Source organism: Equus asinus, chromosome 5, assembly GCF_041296235.1.
Source record: "Equus asinus isolate D_3611 breed Donkey chromosome 5, EquAss-T2T_v2, whole genome shotgun sequence".
Taxonomy (NCBI): Eukaryota; Metazoa; Chordata; class Mammalia; order Perissodactyla; family Equidae; genus Equus; species Equus asinus.
In genome coordinates, this window is record NC_091794.1 from 5,038,041 (window position 1) to 5,054,881 (window position 16,841).

At 43.2% G+C, this 16,841-nt stretch overlaps 1 protein-coding gene across 2 annotated transcripts in view; it reads left to right on the top strand.

The window, feature by feature from the left end:
- Nucleotides 1–9,021: 9,021 nt before the first annotated feature.
- The window catches only part of TBC1D23 (TBC1 domain family member 23), a 50,627-nt gene continuing 42,807 nt past the window's right edge, over nt 9,022–16,841 (top strand). For both annotated transcript variants that reach the window (XM_014853295.3, XM_014853296.3), the window contains exon 1: nt 9,022–9,153. In XM_014853295.3, the coding sequence (XP_014708781.3) occupies nt 9,101–9,153 (53 nt within the window). In that variant the 5' untranslated portion in view covers nt 9,022–9,100. The remainder of the gene's footprint in view (nt 9,154–16,841) is intronic.

The window sequence follows — 16,841 nt, forward strand, 5'->3', positions numbered from 1 at the left end:
TAAAATTGGAAGCTATTTGGGTCCAGCTCTGTGGCCGAGCGATTAAAGTTCGGTGTGCTGTGCATCAGCGGCCCGGGTTCGTGGGTTCGGATCCCAGGCATGGACCTACTCCACCCATCAGCCACCCTGTGGAGGTGTTCCATGTACAAAAAAATAGAGGAGGACTGGCATAGATGTTAGCTCAGGGCGAAGCTTTCTCAGCAAAAAAATAAAACTAGAAAACACTAAATTGGAAGCTATTTGAAGTGCACGTGGTGTTGATTCAATATACAGATACATTGTGAAAGGATTCTGCCACCTAATTAATCAGCACATCCCACCACCTGCTTTCTTTACTCACCGTATCACAGACATCCCTCTGTGTCAGTACATGTGCTCTACCTCATTCTATTTTAGCAACGACATGATATTTTTTCATACAGAGGTACCACTCAATGATGGACGATTAGGCTGACTCCAATTTTTTGCCACTACAAGCTGAACAATACATCAGTGAGCATCCTTGGATATACTCTTGCTCAGTTGGGCAAAAATCTCTGTAAGATAAATTCCACCAAGAGTGTTTCAAAAGGTCTGCGTAATTTAGATGTTGATGAGTAATTCCAAAATCCCGTCCAAAAACGTTCCATCAATTCACTCCCCATAGCAGCGTCTGAGTGCCCATTGCCATTCTCTGTCTCCGGATTGGCTACCTCTCATCTTACAGAAAGGACCAGAATCAGAATTTGACAGGATTTGTATCCTTAGAACAAGTCCAATTTTGGGGCTACGGCCCTGTTTCCAGCTGCCTAATGCGGCCCACTTCCACCGAACCTCTCTCCCCAACAGATCCTCCTCCTGAGGGCTCTGCTCCTGCTGTAGCCTCTCCCATCTGGACCACCATCCCTCCCTCTTGTCTCTCATTTCTAATCAAGAGCCCTGTCTCTCGTAATCTTTCTCTTCCCATGATCTTTCTCACTTTCACTACTTCTGCTGCTGTGGCTAATATCCCAGGTTAGGGTCTTACCGCCTCCCACCTGGCCGCCCTGTCTCTGATCGCTTCCACCCTCAGTCTAACCTGAACTCAATTCCACGTTCACTTTTGTAAAACTCTCCTTGGATCATATGGTCTCCTACTCGAGAACCTTCAGTGACCCTCCACTGCCTGCCCACTCCTGGCTGAGCTGTCTCTCCAGTCACTGGCCTGCTCCCACAACCTCCAGCAGCCCTGGCGCTTCTTTGCGTTTGGTCATGTCGGGCCCTCGCTGAAGTGCTTTCCCGTATCTCTGCCCACCTGAGCACGATCCATCGAGTGAGCCACACAGCGATCTGGGGAAAGAGCTTTGCAGAGGGAGGGAACGTTGGGGTGCAGATTCTGCAGAGCCTCCTAGGACCCGTGAAGACCAGAAGTAGGCAAAGTGTAAGCACTACCATTATATATGAAGATAGGCTTTGTCTCTGCTGACAGAGATCACCAAATGCTTTGCACAAATCAATAATTTTTAAGATAATAATGTTTTTATGGCAGGAAGAAATTCTTTTGCTTCAGGCTAAGAATGGTGACACAAGATTTTGCCTCTCCCAGGAAAGATTTCATTAAGCAGAAGAAGCAACATCCAATTGAGCAACTGGATTGTCACCTACTTGTGATAATTAAAGGCACTGAAGTAACATCCTTTTGTGTGTCTTCATTATTTTTTTAATGCAAACATGACAATTCTTTCTACTTCTAAAGAAATGCTTCATAAATCATATTAGAAAACTGCTTGCCTATTTGATTTAACTTAAATTCAGATTTCACTGCCAATTCATAGGATTGTTGGTAGCATTAAATGAGTTAATAGAAGTGCTTAGAACAATGCCTGGTACATGGTAAATGCTCTGTGAATGTTGTAGTAATGATGGCCTATGTAGATAGACCATCAATTCATTCATTCATTCATTCGTTCATACAGCAATTACAGCTGTGTATCAAATACTGCCAGGCACTGGACATGTAAAGACGTATTAAGCTTGTCCCCAGGATGTCATGTTTAGCGGAGAAAAGAAATATTTAAACATATAATTAAAGTGTGATAAATGCAATAATTGAGGTATATATAAGGGGAAGTGGTGGCAAAAGGCTGGAGGGAGGGTTACAGAGAAAACATTGCTCAAGCCGTGTGGCTGGTGTAACCGGCTGAGGGAAGTTAGTCGGCTGTAACAAAGCGGAGGAAATAGCTTTAACAAAGATGTGCGGCCATGGAGCAGCAGGACCTATCTGGGGCCTGGAAACAGGATGGCTCAAGTCTGTGACAAGGGAAGAAGGGGAGGTGCTGGAGGCTCCAAGAGTGTTGTATCAGTGCTAAGGAATGTGGACATTTTTTACAGGGGACAGGGAGCAACTGAAGGAGTTTAGGCAGATTTCCATTTTAGAAATGTGCAGCGAGAGGCATAAATTCAGATACCTCTGAGGACCAAGCAAGTCACAAATGTATAAATTTGGGGCTGGTCTAAAGTGATGGGGAGTGTGTGTGTCGGGGGGAGACACAGTGAAAAGTGTATAAAGACGTTCAAGTGATTAAAAACAACAACAAAATAAAAGTTGCTAAGTAAATCTCGCCTGGGGGTTGTGAGTTTGAACCCTGAAAGCCAGGCTGTGTTGACTGAGAAGGGGAGTGGAAGGAGGCAGAGACTAAGGGATCCTTCACATAAAACACAATGAGGCGCTGAAGCAAGAGAAAAGATGCAGGGTGGAGAAGAAGGACCCGACTTGAAAAATATTTAGGAAGAAAAAATTCAGAGGCCCTGATGACTGACAGGAAGAAAGAAGGAAAGAAGCTAGAATAATCCCCAAGTTTCTGGCTTAGATGACGGGATATATGATAAAACCAGTCACCTCTATAGAAGAGGTGGGGACGGGGGAGCAGGCAGATGTAACGCTCTGGGTTTCAGAATGTTGAGTTTGGGGTGTTTGTAGGTCATCCAAGCAAGCTCCAGGTAGGTGGCTAGATTTACAGATGCCAAGAGAGAAAGAAAGGCCAGGGTTGGAAATGCAGATACAGGAGTTTTCCAGTTATGGGTGGGAATTAACAACAGAGCAGTAGTTGATATTGTCCAGGAAAAACAGCGTGAGCAAAATTATAGAGAAGAAATCCTTTATCTAAAATTTTTTAGTGCTTTTGTATCTGTGGTCATTTTCATATTCATTATACCCTAAGAATTCTTTTTATTTAATTTTGTATTCTTCTTACATGAATTTGAATTGTAGAAATGGGGGCCAGCCCAGTGGTATAGTGATTAAGTTTGCATGGTCTGCCTCAGCAGCCCGGGGTTCGCAGGCTCAGATCCCGGGCATGGACCTACACACCACTTATCAAGCCATGCTGTGGTGGCATCCCACATAAAAAATAGAGGAAGATTGACACAGATGTTAGCCCAGGGACAATCTTCCTCACCAAAAAATAAATAAATTAATTAATTAAATAAAAGTACAGAATTGTAGAATCTTTTTTTAAAAAATGTAGACATGACAATAACAATCTGTACAACTTAGTATGGGTATTCGACAAACCAGCCTGTAAATAATATATTCATAGAAACTATAACAATTACCTATATTTCTTACACATAGTATTAAAAGCAAGTATCATGTAATTCCATCCAATTACCTACCTGATTCCTTGCTAATTACTTTATTTGGCAAGAAGTACGCCTAAAAGGAAGGGTGAGTAAGGTGTATGAGGCAAATGGAGACAGATTATAAATAAAGAACAGCACAGCCATCGTCTGAGGATATTGTTTACAGATTGTGTGTGCGCGTGTGCGTGAACTCACAAAGGCAAGAAGTTTTTAAATCTAAGGCTAGTTCCAACTAACATGTTGGTTACTATCCCCGTTTCAAACCAGCAGTGACTCAACCCTAACAAGAGCCTTTTGTCTGGAACATTTGGGAATGAACTTGGAATGAAGAAAGGGTGAAACAGGCTCCCACATGAAGGCACAAAAACGGAGCACTCTCTGTCCCAGTGTTTACTTTGGGTCCATCTACACAACCATCAAGAGTCAACTTCAGTTAGCAGAGACAACTACTCGAAGGATAATGGAGAAATATTAGAGTTTCCAGCACTTTTTTTAATCACCATTTGATCACACTTAAATGAATTAAAAGCAGATGTTGAAATTGCTGCCAACTGTTCACTTGTCATCTGTGAATGGGAATTAACTTGGTTTTGCTCCTCATTAAATACAACGTTAGGCTTCAGTAGTTTAAAGTCTTGGAACGCAGGTCCTGATGGGACTTTAAAGTTACAAACAACTGAAGGAATTTTGATAACGGTGAAAACATTTGTAAGATAACAAGGAAAACTCCTGGGAAAGTATGGAATCCTGAAACTCTCACGTGACATCTGAAGAGACAAAAGTCACTATTTTGTTATTCGACGAGAACTTCTGGGCCCCATGTGTGCTTTCAGCCCTGCCTTTGGTGTAGCGGAGGCTATGAAAGGACTTACAAACGGCCGTCCCTCTTGGCGTTAAGGCACAGGAGACACTGTACGCCTCGGCGCCGGATGAGGGGCCCGAGGACGGAGGGCTCAGCAGAGCTGAGATGACACGGGCGGGCACCTCAGGGCAAGCTGGACCGGATGATGAAGAACCTGTGGGATCTGACATTCTCTCAAGCGGCAGCCGACCTCCGAGATGGCCCTCAGTGAGTCTGGCCTTTGGGTATTCAAGCCTTTTTGTAGTTCCCATCCATGTTGAATAGAGTTGACCTGTGTAACCAACAGGACGTTGCAGAAATGATGGAGAGTGACTTTTGAGGCTGGGTCATGAAAAATGTTGTGGCTTCAGTCTTGGTCTCTCTTGATCTCTCTCTCAGGGGAAGCCAGCCTCCATGTCAAGAGGACATTCAAGTGGCTGGTGGAAAGGCTCATTGGGAGAGGACGGGGGCCCCCTGCCAGCAGCCAACACCAACTCGTGAGGCACGCGAGCGAGCCCCCGTGGAAGAGGACCGCCAGGCCGGTGAAGCCTTCAGATGACTGTGTGACTGCGACCCTGGCCAATACCCCGACCGTCGCCTCAAGAGGCCGTGAGCCAGGCACCCAGCTCAGCCGCTTCCAAGTCCTGGCCCACAAAAGCTGTGAGAAGATAATGTTCACTGTTTTAAGACACTGAGTTTTGGGGTAATTCTTTATGTAGCATTAGGTTAACGCATCCTATTAGGTCTTCATCTCCACCTAAGAATGCATGCAAGTCAAGAAAAGATGGCTTGAAAATAAATAAAAGATCAAGAGCTATGATCATTTCTCTCTTTTTAAAAAATAAATGCTATACTACTATTATAGCGAAAAATGAAATAAACTCTACTACACTAACAGAACAATTGGCCACACAGGTGAGCTCACGGTCCCTGCCCCCATCCCCACCGGCTGTTTCTCTGCAGATGAATGACGTCATCCATTCCAAAGCACTTCAAAACAATCCCTTAGGTCATTGTATAAATATTTATGGAGACTAGACTATGTGTCATAATAGGAATTAAGGACATATAATATAAATTACATAATTATATGGCACAGAACTCCAAATAATAGATGAAAATATTTTTAATTTTTACAGTTTCATTCAAAACCAAGAAACTTTAATTTTCCTTTATAAAAAATGTAACTTGATTTTATCCAAGGATAATATGGAATAATGCCACGTCTTCCTATTTGGGTGTGGGAATACAACTGGCTGCACAAATGCAGGCAGGTAACGCATCCCACATGGATGACTGGGTCTGCCTTTCTTGGAGACACATCTTGGAATGGCCGCATTGTGCACAGACCCTGATGGTCACCACTATTAGCATCACCGTAGCACAGCACCAGGCCTATGAAAAAAGAGATTCCAACTCCCTCTGCTCAAGAGGGATATAAAGAAATATAAAAGCAGAAAGAGCTCCCAGTATCATTGCTGAAATCTTACAATTAGGAGAAAAGAGCAATGTAAGAAAATACAGGCAGAGGATTTCATACTTCTCTAGCTCTGGAAAAATATTTTCTCTTCTTTAAGCAGAGATCCACTATTAGAATTTAACGGATTCTACTTTCAATCCCACGCTTATATTTTTTAAGGACATAACAATCCAGGTATATGGCAGGACTTTGAGGGTTTTTTTAAGAGTTTATTTTATTTTAGTTTTGGTGAGGAAGATTGGCCCTCAGCTTACATCTGTTGCCAATCTTCCTCTTCCTTTTTTTCTCCCCAGAGCCCCAGTATATAGTTGTACATCCTAGTTGTAAGTCCTTCTAGTTCTTCTGTGTGGGATGCCACACAGCATGACCTGATGAACAGTGCTAGGTCTGTGCCTAGGATCCAAACCAGTGAAACCCTGGGCCACAGAAGCTGAGCGTGCAAACTTGGCCACAGGGCCAACCCCTGAGATTATTTTTTAAAGCACAAAAAGACTCAGAAAGTTACACCCATGAAAATTTGCAGCCAGCTAGAAAATGTTAAGTGGTCATAGTGTGGTCCTTGTCATCTCAGGAAGTGAGGCACATTGGGGAAAATATGGACACAGCAGTTCCAGAGCAAGAAAAAGGGCTTATGATCTGAAAACTCCTCAACCAGGGGAACTGTACTAACTCAGCAGCCCAGAGACCAACCAGCCAGACCCAAGCAAACACTATAAAGGAGCGAACCAGTGGCCCTGCTTGAGGCATACCAGGGTTCAAGGCCTTGCCCCAACAAGCACATTCTTAGAATTTCCACTTGAGGAAGAGGATGTCATCTTGCTGAAGAGCATGACCTCAGTGAATACTCAGTAAAACACAGAGCAGGTGCATGAGTAAAGAACAGATAATACAAATACTCCAGAAAATATAATCACTACACAATTTCAGTTGAAATCTTGCGCCCACTGGGTTTTATATCAATATCATATTGACCCTATCTGGAACTGGCTACAATCTGCACGGGCCCAGTGCAAAATGAAAACGAGGGGCCAAACTACTAAGAATTTCAAGACGGCAACAAGCAGAGCACTAAGCGAGCGCAGGCCCTTCTGGGCAGGGGGCTGGGGCTGCTGCACGGGCCGCAGGCCCATGAAGCTGCCTCGGGCCTACTGCAGAGAATGGCATCACAAGTTTCCACTTCTACTGAATGAATAACTGCTTGAAAGTGTCAAGTGATATATTTTTAATGGAATAATATTTTTACCACACAGAGTATAAAGCAGTCACTGATTTCCTTACACTCAAAATGAATTAGAGGGCCCAGTGGTTAAATCTGGTGTGCTCCGCTTCAATGGCCCGGGTTCGGTGGCTGGGAATGGACCTACACTGCTCTGTTAGCGGTGGCCCACATACTAAAAAATAGAGGAAGGTTGGCACAGATGTCAGCTCAGGGAGAACATTCCTCAGAAAAAAAAAAAGAAAGAAAAAAGAATTACAGTTGAGGATTAGAATCACCTTAACCAATGAACAACTGCATATCATGTCACCGACTTAACTGTTTTTAAAACCATTTTAGAAAAGCTTCTGAAAATCCACTGACAACAACTGGAGGGGCCTGGTGGAGGTCCTGAATATTAGGATAGTAACTGGACCTAGATTCATGCCTGTCATTCTTTTTGACAGCTGTCATCTAAACTCTCATTCCATGTTAAAAGACATCTTCCCGATGAGGGATTGAACATCACGTGGAGATCCCGGGCTGGGAAGAAGGGAAGAACGTGCGGCTCTCAACCACTTTGCAGCTCTCAAGAAACAAAACATTTGAAACATAATTGAAGCCATTTCCTCCCCCGCCCCAAATGTAACAGTGAGAACTCAGAACTCTCGCACACACCAGCCCTGCGCCGAGACCCCTGACCACACTCTAGCGTGGCTTCCAGCAGCATAAGCCGGCGTCCCCAGGATGACCCCAAACCGCCCCCCCACCCCCCGAACCCCAGCTCCCCAAGAAAATGCCTCATTGAGAGAGCTCAATGCTTCCAGGAGAATTTCCTGTTTGTTCCAGCCAACACCTGATAACAGGCTCCTGACCTCTCTTTCTCGGAGCATTTACTAGAAATGGCTTACAGTTGTGAATACGCATCTCTTCTAACTTTGAAGTGCCCTTCTCAAGGCCCTCAGAGCCATTCCTCTGAAATGCAGTCATCCGGAAGGCCAGGGCCTGTCCCCCAGTCTCCGGAGGACAGAACCCGAAGTTCGAGAACCGCCTGCTAGCGGACCAGCTGCCCAACCACAACTGCCCTGACCGATGCTCGGTAATTCCTCCCGTCTGTGACTCTGACGAGCCCCTGCTCTCTCCCCGCCCTCGCCCTCGCCCTCCGTTTAAAACCCTGGTCACCTCCGCGCACGTCGGAATGGAGCCCAGCTCTCTCCCCTACTGTCGGGAGTTTCTGAATAAAATCTGTTGTCACTACTCTAACTAATGTCTGGCTGTCTTTATCTTTGACAACTGCCATTCTGATTTTTCTATATATCATTCCCCTGCACTTTTCAAAAGCACATACGCATCTATTCATAAACAATATAACGTCCTGCCTATTTTTAACGCCAAATATAAATGACACCATCCTTTACCCATCCTTCCGCAATGTGTCGCTCATTTAACACCATGTTTGTCAGATCTGTCCATATTGTCACACGTGGCTCTCCTTCCTCGACGATGGTTCCGGACGTGCACAGCGCGCCCCAGGTCCCTCCTCCTGCGCCTGCGCCGCCCCGAAGTGACCGGCAGGCGGCCATCCCCACGCCCCTCCTCTCCCCACTGCTCGACTCAACCCCGACTTCGTTAAGCTTGACGCCAAGCCGGAACGGAGACGCTCGCGGGACGCCGGAAGCGACGCTCACACGGCCTCCTCTGGACGCGCTCCCTCACCAGGCCCCGCCCACTCCGCCCGGCGCCGCCCCCGCAGCATCCTGGGACACGTAGTCTTTAGAAGGGCAGCGCCTCCACCAAGTCTCCTCCCCCTGTTGCCTTCCTCTCTCGGACGCCGTGACGTAGCGTTGCTCGCCTCCTCGCTCTTTCATTCCCTTTCCAGAAGCTCAGTCCCAGACTTCCGAGGGCCTTTTTACGACATTGGTTTTCGGAATCCCTCTCGGCGCCGGGTCCACTTTTCGGCAAAGTGACGTGGACGTCAACAGCAATGGCGGAAGGAGAAGAGGTCCTGCCGCTGCCAACGTCGGGCGGCCACGGCTGGTGAGTGAACGCCCGGGCTGATCCCCACTGCTCCTCTCCTCTTCCTGCCCACCGCGCCGGCCCTCCCTGAGGCCCCAGCGGGCGCCGGCGCGGGGCTGGGAGACCCGTGCTCGACCGGGTCCAGCGCCCGGCCCCGCCCCCGCCCGCCGGTCCCCAGCCAGCCGGGTCCTGCGGGAGGCTGAGGCCGGTTTCGGAGGGAGGGGGTGTGGTCCAGGGGCTGGGCCTCAGGTCTGTCCCCCCGCTTCGTCCGCCGAGGTCCAGCCGTGCCGGAGACGGTGGCTGCCCGGCGAGTTCGGCCGGAGCCTGGCCCGGGGCGTCAGGGTGAGCTGGCTGGGAAGGAGGCTTGGCGGATGCAGGTGGGAGGCACTGGAATACCTTTTGAAGGGAAGACGTGTTGAAGTGACCACCGCGACCTTTGCCTGAGGGTTCACAGGTTGAGAGACACCGGGGCGGATCCCCCCCCACGTGGTTGAGATGGTTTTTATCCTGGTTTTTATTTCTCGTTTCGCGTTCCGACCGTTTCCACCGTTGGTCTGCCGCCAGTCATCTTCCTTCCTGCCGCTGTCCCCGCAGCTCGGGCTTCACAGCGGTGGACGCCGCCTGGGGCTTTGCTCCTGCTGCTCCCAAGCCCTCGCCTACTTACCCGATTTAAACTCGGGCTTGGGGGCGGGCCGCCAGTAATTTTTTGGTAGACTTCAGGCACCCCGTGTCGTTAACCTGTGGGAAAGGCTCTGCCTTTTGAAATAGCTGATCGTCGCAGTACGCTTTTAGGGGCAACATTATTTTTAGAAATGGAACCTTTAGAGGCTTGTCGAATTCTTACAGTTGATCTAAGTGTGTTGGCCACATGTATTAGAGAGTTTTAGATTTGCATGTTGTCACATTCTATGTATACAACTCACCGGCACTCTTTTTGCCTCGAAGTATACAGGACATTTGTAGACGTGGACTTCAGTCCCTGAGGAAGAAATGGAAGTCGTTGAAAGGGACAGAGATAGTATAGTAATTGAGAAATTCAGCTCTCGCTTAGCAGATGTCAAACATCGCCTTAGTGCGTGAACTCTCCAGGGGATAGGAGGAAAACTTATGGTAGCCTCGATGTAGTTTCTTTCCTCACTTTGCTTATATTGGAGTTAGAGAGCTGTGACAGGTACACTGAGTAACAGGGTAAAATTGACCCAGTTCTTTGGGAGCGTGAATAAAAGTGTTATGAGAGTTCAGGGGAGCAGAAACCACTCCCCCTTTGAGTCACTGGGGAAAGCTTCATGGAAGCAGAGGTGTTTGAAGTAGACTTTGAAGGAGGAGGAGGATTTAGACCAGCATTGTCCAGTTGAAGTATAGTGTGAGCCACGTATGTAATTTAAAATTTTCTGGTAGCCATTTTAAAAACTAAAACTGGTGAAATTAATTTTAGTTATCTATTTAATCGAATATATCCCAAATATTGTTTCAACACCTAATCGTTGTTAAAAAAAATTAGATAATTTTACATTTTTTTGTACCAAACCTTCAAAATCCAATGTGTATTTTACATTTACCCTACGTCTCAATGCGATCTAGCCACATTTCAAATGTTAAATAGCCACACGCATGGCTAGTGGCTAACATAGTGGATAGTGCAGTCAGATAAACAGATGGAAAAGGCCTCTAAATGGAGTAATAGCATGAGCAAGGGCGTGGGCAAGGAAACTAGTGATTTATTTGGAGAGTAGTGGCTAGAAATTCATGAAGTTTGCAAGAGAGAATTGTATCAGAAACTGGCTGTAATCACCTGACTGAGGGCCACCAGGGGACATGTTTCTAGAGTTGAGGTGTCTTTGAGGAGTTCTTAGGTTAGGAGGATTGTGAGCATGCGTCTGGCCCACAGAGGCGGGGAACACGGAGGGCATGGTCGCTAAAGGGGCATTTGTTCTCTTCTAGGGTTGCTGTGTCTTTGGTTTGGCTTTCCGTTTTTGCTCTTTTTATTTTCATGAGTGGAGGAACCCTGAGGTGTTCTGTGGTTTCTGCTCTCCCTCCATTCTCTGTTAATCTTTCTCCTTTTTCTCTGCTCACTCCACTCACCAGTCCCCGAGAATTGAGTTTGAATAGAGTCAGAGAAGATGTTTAGATTTGGAGCCATGGGTTCAGTAAAGCCTCTGCTCTTGGATGCTTGGTGAATGGGTTCTTATAGAATGGGAGGCTTTACTCTTCTTTTAAAAAATGCTGTCACATTTTTATTGTAACTTTGTCGGATGGAAATTTTTCTGAGATGTATTACACATCTCATTGCCTAAGCTAAACTCATTTTAGTCACTTAGAGTCATTCAGTTTACAAATGTTCAGTGTGTAAGAATAAAACTAGGTCCCTGTCCTCAAGGAATTTGTGGTCTAGATAGAGGCGGCACATTTAAGAACATCAGTTGCTGTTATGCTTTTGTAAGACAGTGAGACCTCTAGGGCCCGTCTGGGCAGATAGCGTAGATTGTTGCTATGTTAAGTGGCCCCAGGCAGCCATCCCTTTTTGAGATGGCTTTTTATTAGTTTTTCCTATTTTCTTTCTTTCTTGTCAGTGGTATCCCCCGGTTTGTTCCTAATCTGAGAAAATAGGTAGCTGAACTTGTTAAAATTGTGTATACGTTTGTGAAAAGGCTCAGAATGGGGCCTGAAGATCTTCAAAGTACAAGATGTCACTTTTACTTATTTACTGATTTTCAGTTATGTTCTAGACCAGTGCTTTGCAAAATTTAAGCGTGCATTGGGATTACCTGGAGATCCTGTTAAAATGCAGATTCTGATTCACTAGATTTGCTTGGGACCTGAGATTCTGTGTTTCTGACTGACCAGCTCCTGGGTGGTGGTACTTCTACTGGTTCCTGGACCACACTGTAGTTCGCAAGATTCTAGATGATGCCTATCTCAGAATGAGTGAGTCAGAGGAATTTATCTCTCTGTATTATGTATTATATGTTATATTGTATCTCCTAACTCATTCTATTATAATTTATCTAGTTACGTGATTTAGGTCTTTAGATAGGGAACTTCTCAAGGGCGGTGACTGGCAGCATGGGCTCAGTGAATGGCTATTGTCTGAACGTATGCATGGATGAGTACAGACTTTTGTACACTCGTGTGCAATAATAGGTCAAGCTGTCATTTCATACAATTTTTTGATTACAGTGTTTTTGTAAGTTGTGTAATTATCTGCTGGTATAATTCTCACTTTTTATCGAAAGCTAAGGTTATCAGAAACTGCCTCAGCCCTCAGACTTTCTGAAACTGCAGCCACGTAAGCTCGGAGGGTGTGGGGAAGTCCTTGTAAAAATGTCTGCAGTTAGTTTGAAATGATTTAAATTTTATTGAAAAATATAGATTTTTAAAATCAAACAAATGTAAATTATTTGTTGACATTACATCTATTACAGTTCAAATATTGGTAATTACTCTTCTTGATATTGAAGAAACTAGCTTTGGATTTGAACATAAATTCTGATTTTCTGAAGCTTTTTCCCCCAAATAATTCCTAAAGATCTAAAGTCATGACTAAAGAAGTTTTTTTGGTTTAAACGTTAATTGTACACAATTGTTGATATTCTGAGTTGTTTAGTTTAAAATTTTTGTACAATATTCTCTCGAAAGTTAGGATTTTAATTTATTGCTAAATTCTTCTTAAATTATTGCTAGCTTTTCTTAAAATTGTAGAAGTATCAGTTCCATAAAGAAATGTCTATCGTTGTTAATTTGAAATGTGAATAGGAATTGTTTTGAGAATAATAGGGTCTTTTTTCAAAGTTTTGTGCACTTTGTAAATAGTACTTTCAGTGTTTCCCATTTCATAAGCATTGAAATAAGAGGAGAGATTTAAGATGTCACTTAAGGAGTAGATGATTGCAGTTTCAGACATGATATAATCAATAAATAAATACATTTAATGTGAAAGAGAATGGAAGCTATTGTTTAAGAGGAATATTGACAGCTTGTGGTTCTGGGAAGACTAGATACTACCTTACAAAAAAATGAAGAGAAAATGAATCTTACTGTCATGAATTAGGGGTTTTTAAGTGATAACTACTGATTTTATAAACTAGAAATAGAGGGCCGACAAAGATTAGAAATTAAGAGGACTGCCTTTGTTTATACTATTTCCATTAATGTTTTTATTATAATTCAGATTTTCCTGTTTTTAGAGGTCATTCCTAAACAATAATTCACTTCCAGGATTTTGTTTCTGTGGATGTTTTAATATCCATATGTAAGAGTTAGTAATTGGTTTTTGCATGCTAAAGCAATGTGTTCAGTGAACTTATTTCCGTTTACTTGTCCTCGCCACAGAGAGTACAGGTGCGGTCCTTATCTCAGGACGGGGAGGCAGCTGAGGTAGTTCTGGAGCGCCCAGTTAGAGTGTGCAGTGCACAGCCAGGTTACACGCGTCTTCCTAACAGAGCTGGTAGGATATACTTGGCAAGTTATTTCTGCTGCTTATGCTGAAATGTGCATTCAGCTTGGTCTAAACCAAAGACAGTACCCTCCCTCATGTATCAAAAAAGCAAAAGAGAGTTTAGCAAAGTGTTCATAATTTATTTAGCAGGCATTAACTAAATACTGGTTATAATCAAGCTGCTATGTAGTGTTTCAGAAAAAAATTGAGACAGATTTAAAACCAGAACTGTGCATCATTCTGCCTTGCTTGGACATTTCAATTTTTTCATCATTTTAGACCTAGGAATAATATGTAAAGATACCTTCTGAAGATATCTAAATACTGGTGTTTTTGGAAATTGTATGCTCTATCAGAGTAGAACAGGATTATACAGCTTGAAAAGGGGCAGTGATTGAAGTGACTTTTTAGATATTGAGAATTACAAATGGAAAACAAATCCGTCCCTTATGTTGGGCTCATGAGAGCAAACTGTTTCTTGTGGAAAAGCAAGAGTTGTAAGTTAAGAGCCAATTAAAAGAAAACCTATTTCCTGAAATTTAATGTGTATTTGTTTTTAAGGGTCTGTCTAACCTTTTGACCTGAGCTGAGAAAATGGTGACTAATTAAATAATTTGTTTCAAGTCGTCTTCCTTTTTCTTGCAGGTTAAAGGAGTTTTTTCCTATCCTTAAGTGGACGTAGCATTTCATAGTGAGGACACCGCAGTGTGTGCTTTTCTTTGAAGCAGCTGTCACATAAAACTAATTGCTATGGGGGCTGGCCCCGTGGCCGAGTGGTTAAGTTCGCGCGCTCTGCTGCAGGCGGCCCAGTGTTTCGTTGGTTCGAATCCTGGGCGCGGACATGGCACTGCTCATGAAACCACGCTGAGGCAGCGTCCCACGTGCCACAACTAGAAGAACCCACAACAAAGAATATACAACTATGTACCAGGGGGCTTTGGGGAGAAAAAGGAAAAAAATAAAATCTTTAAAAAAAAAAAAACACTAATTGCTATGGTGGTATTTTAGTAATTTCAGCAGGAAGATATAAGAAAATACTATAGGGGCTGGCCTGGTGGCTCAGCGGTTAAGTATGCATGTTCGACTTTAGTGGCCCAGGGTTCGCCGGTTCGGATCCCGGGTGTGGACATGGCACCGCTTGGCAAGCCATGCTGTGGTAGGCGTCCTATATATAGAGGAAGATGAGCACGGATGTTAGCTCAGGGCCAGTCTTCCTCAGCAAAAAGAGGAGGATTGGCGGCAGATGTTAGCTCAGGGCTAATCTTCCTCAAAAAAAGAAATAAAAAGAAAAATAAATAAAAGGAAAATACTATATATTTGCGTAGAGCTTTATCCTTTATATAATGTATATATATGTACATTTCTCTTGGCTCTTACAACAGTTCTGTGGAAGAAGGAAGTTATGAATTATTGTTGTTGCCTTGTTAGAGATGAGAGAACAGGCTTAAGGTGGTCACATGAAAACCTACTTTGTGGAAAATGTGGAACTTAAACTCACATCTCTTTAAGCCCTGTGCTCTTCCTAAAGTTGATTGCATATATGTTATATTTTTCACATATACTTTAACAGACACCTAGAGAAAGCCCAATTAAAAATATACTAATCCCATACTCAATCAACTATGTGTTCTGAAAGACAAAATATTCAGAGATGTGCATTGTTGAACATATGTGTCTGTTTATCTGTGGTACCTTTAAGGCTATAAGAATATGCATAAACTGTACCCACATTGTCTCTGTTGCAGTTCGTAACTGACGTGGTGGGACATGATGCAGAGCATTGTATCCTATAGCTTTACACTCCTTTGGTTTTCATAATGTGTTCTCATATCCCTTGCCAAAAATCAGTTCGATACAATGGCTTTTTGATCTTAAGATATTATGGTTACATACATCATCTAGAATATATGTATCTAATATATGTTATATATTTACATATATTTATATAATAAATATATGTAAATATATAAGTAATTGTGTATGTATATCATATAAAAATAGAATTATAATTTATTTTTATTTACATATTTACAATTTGTGAGAACAAAACAGTAATATTAGAACGTATAAGCAGTTACACAGTTTTGATAACTTCATCATCTCAGTAATTTTTGTTTGTTTTTAGTCAGTGATGATGGAGAAATAAGAAACGTGCTTTTAAAGATTATACTTTCCAGGGGCCGGCCTGGTGGTACAGGGCTAATCTTCCTCAAAAAAAAAAAAAAAAAAAAAGTATTTTACTTTTCCTTTTTCTCCCCAAAGTCCCCTGCTACATAATTGTATATTTTTAGTTGTGGATCCTTCTAGCTGTGCCATGTGGGATGCCACTTCAGCATGGCCTGATGAGCAGTGCCATGTCCATGCCCGGAATCGGAACCGGCAAAACCCTGGGCCGAAGCAGAGCGCTCGAACTTAAGGAATGCTTTTAAAATCACCCCTTGTGGTTATTTTCCCCTTGACAGAGTTTCTAGCCTTTGTTTAGAAGTATAAAAGTGATGCATAGCTCCGCTGCAGGCGGCCCAGTGTTTCGTTGGTTCGAATCCTGGGAGCGGACATGGCACTGCTCATCAAACCACGCTGAGGCAGCATCCCACATGCCACAACTAGAAGGATCCACAACGAAGAATATACAACTATGTACCGGGGGGCTTTGGGGAGAAAAAGGAAAAAATAAAATCTATAAAAAAAAAAAAAAAGTCATTGTAAAAACATTTAAAAAAAAAAGTGATGCATAGAAGAATGTATTCATGTCTTGTAGGTGTGTAATTGAATCAGAAATTTTTGAGCTTTGTTTTGTAGATTTTATTTAGATTTAACCACTTACATGAAAATAAATGAAAGCCTATTTTATCAGATATATTATTGACAGTTGGAATCCAGGTTTAAAAAATAAATCCATTATGTATTTCTTTGCCAAAATGTGATCTCCATTGGTAAAGTACCCTTGGAAAGAATTGCCCAGATGTTGCAAAGTGTTGTCACCTCATTTGCAATAGTTGTTCCTTTATTTTCTAAAGTGATGGTTTCAAGAAAAGGAATGTTGGTATTTCTTTTCTCATTACACTTTGGATAAAGTGGAAATTTGTGGTAGAAACAGGTAATCCACTGTTTTGTGTTGATTTGTGCTATTTTCATCCCATTCTTTCTCTTATGCAAAGGATACACTCTATTTTCAGTTTCCAAGTAAACTACTGCTTTGGTGAAAAAAAACAAAAACAAAAAACCAGTGCATTTTTTGGTACATTAGAAGTGCTGGAAAGTCACCTCATATGTA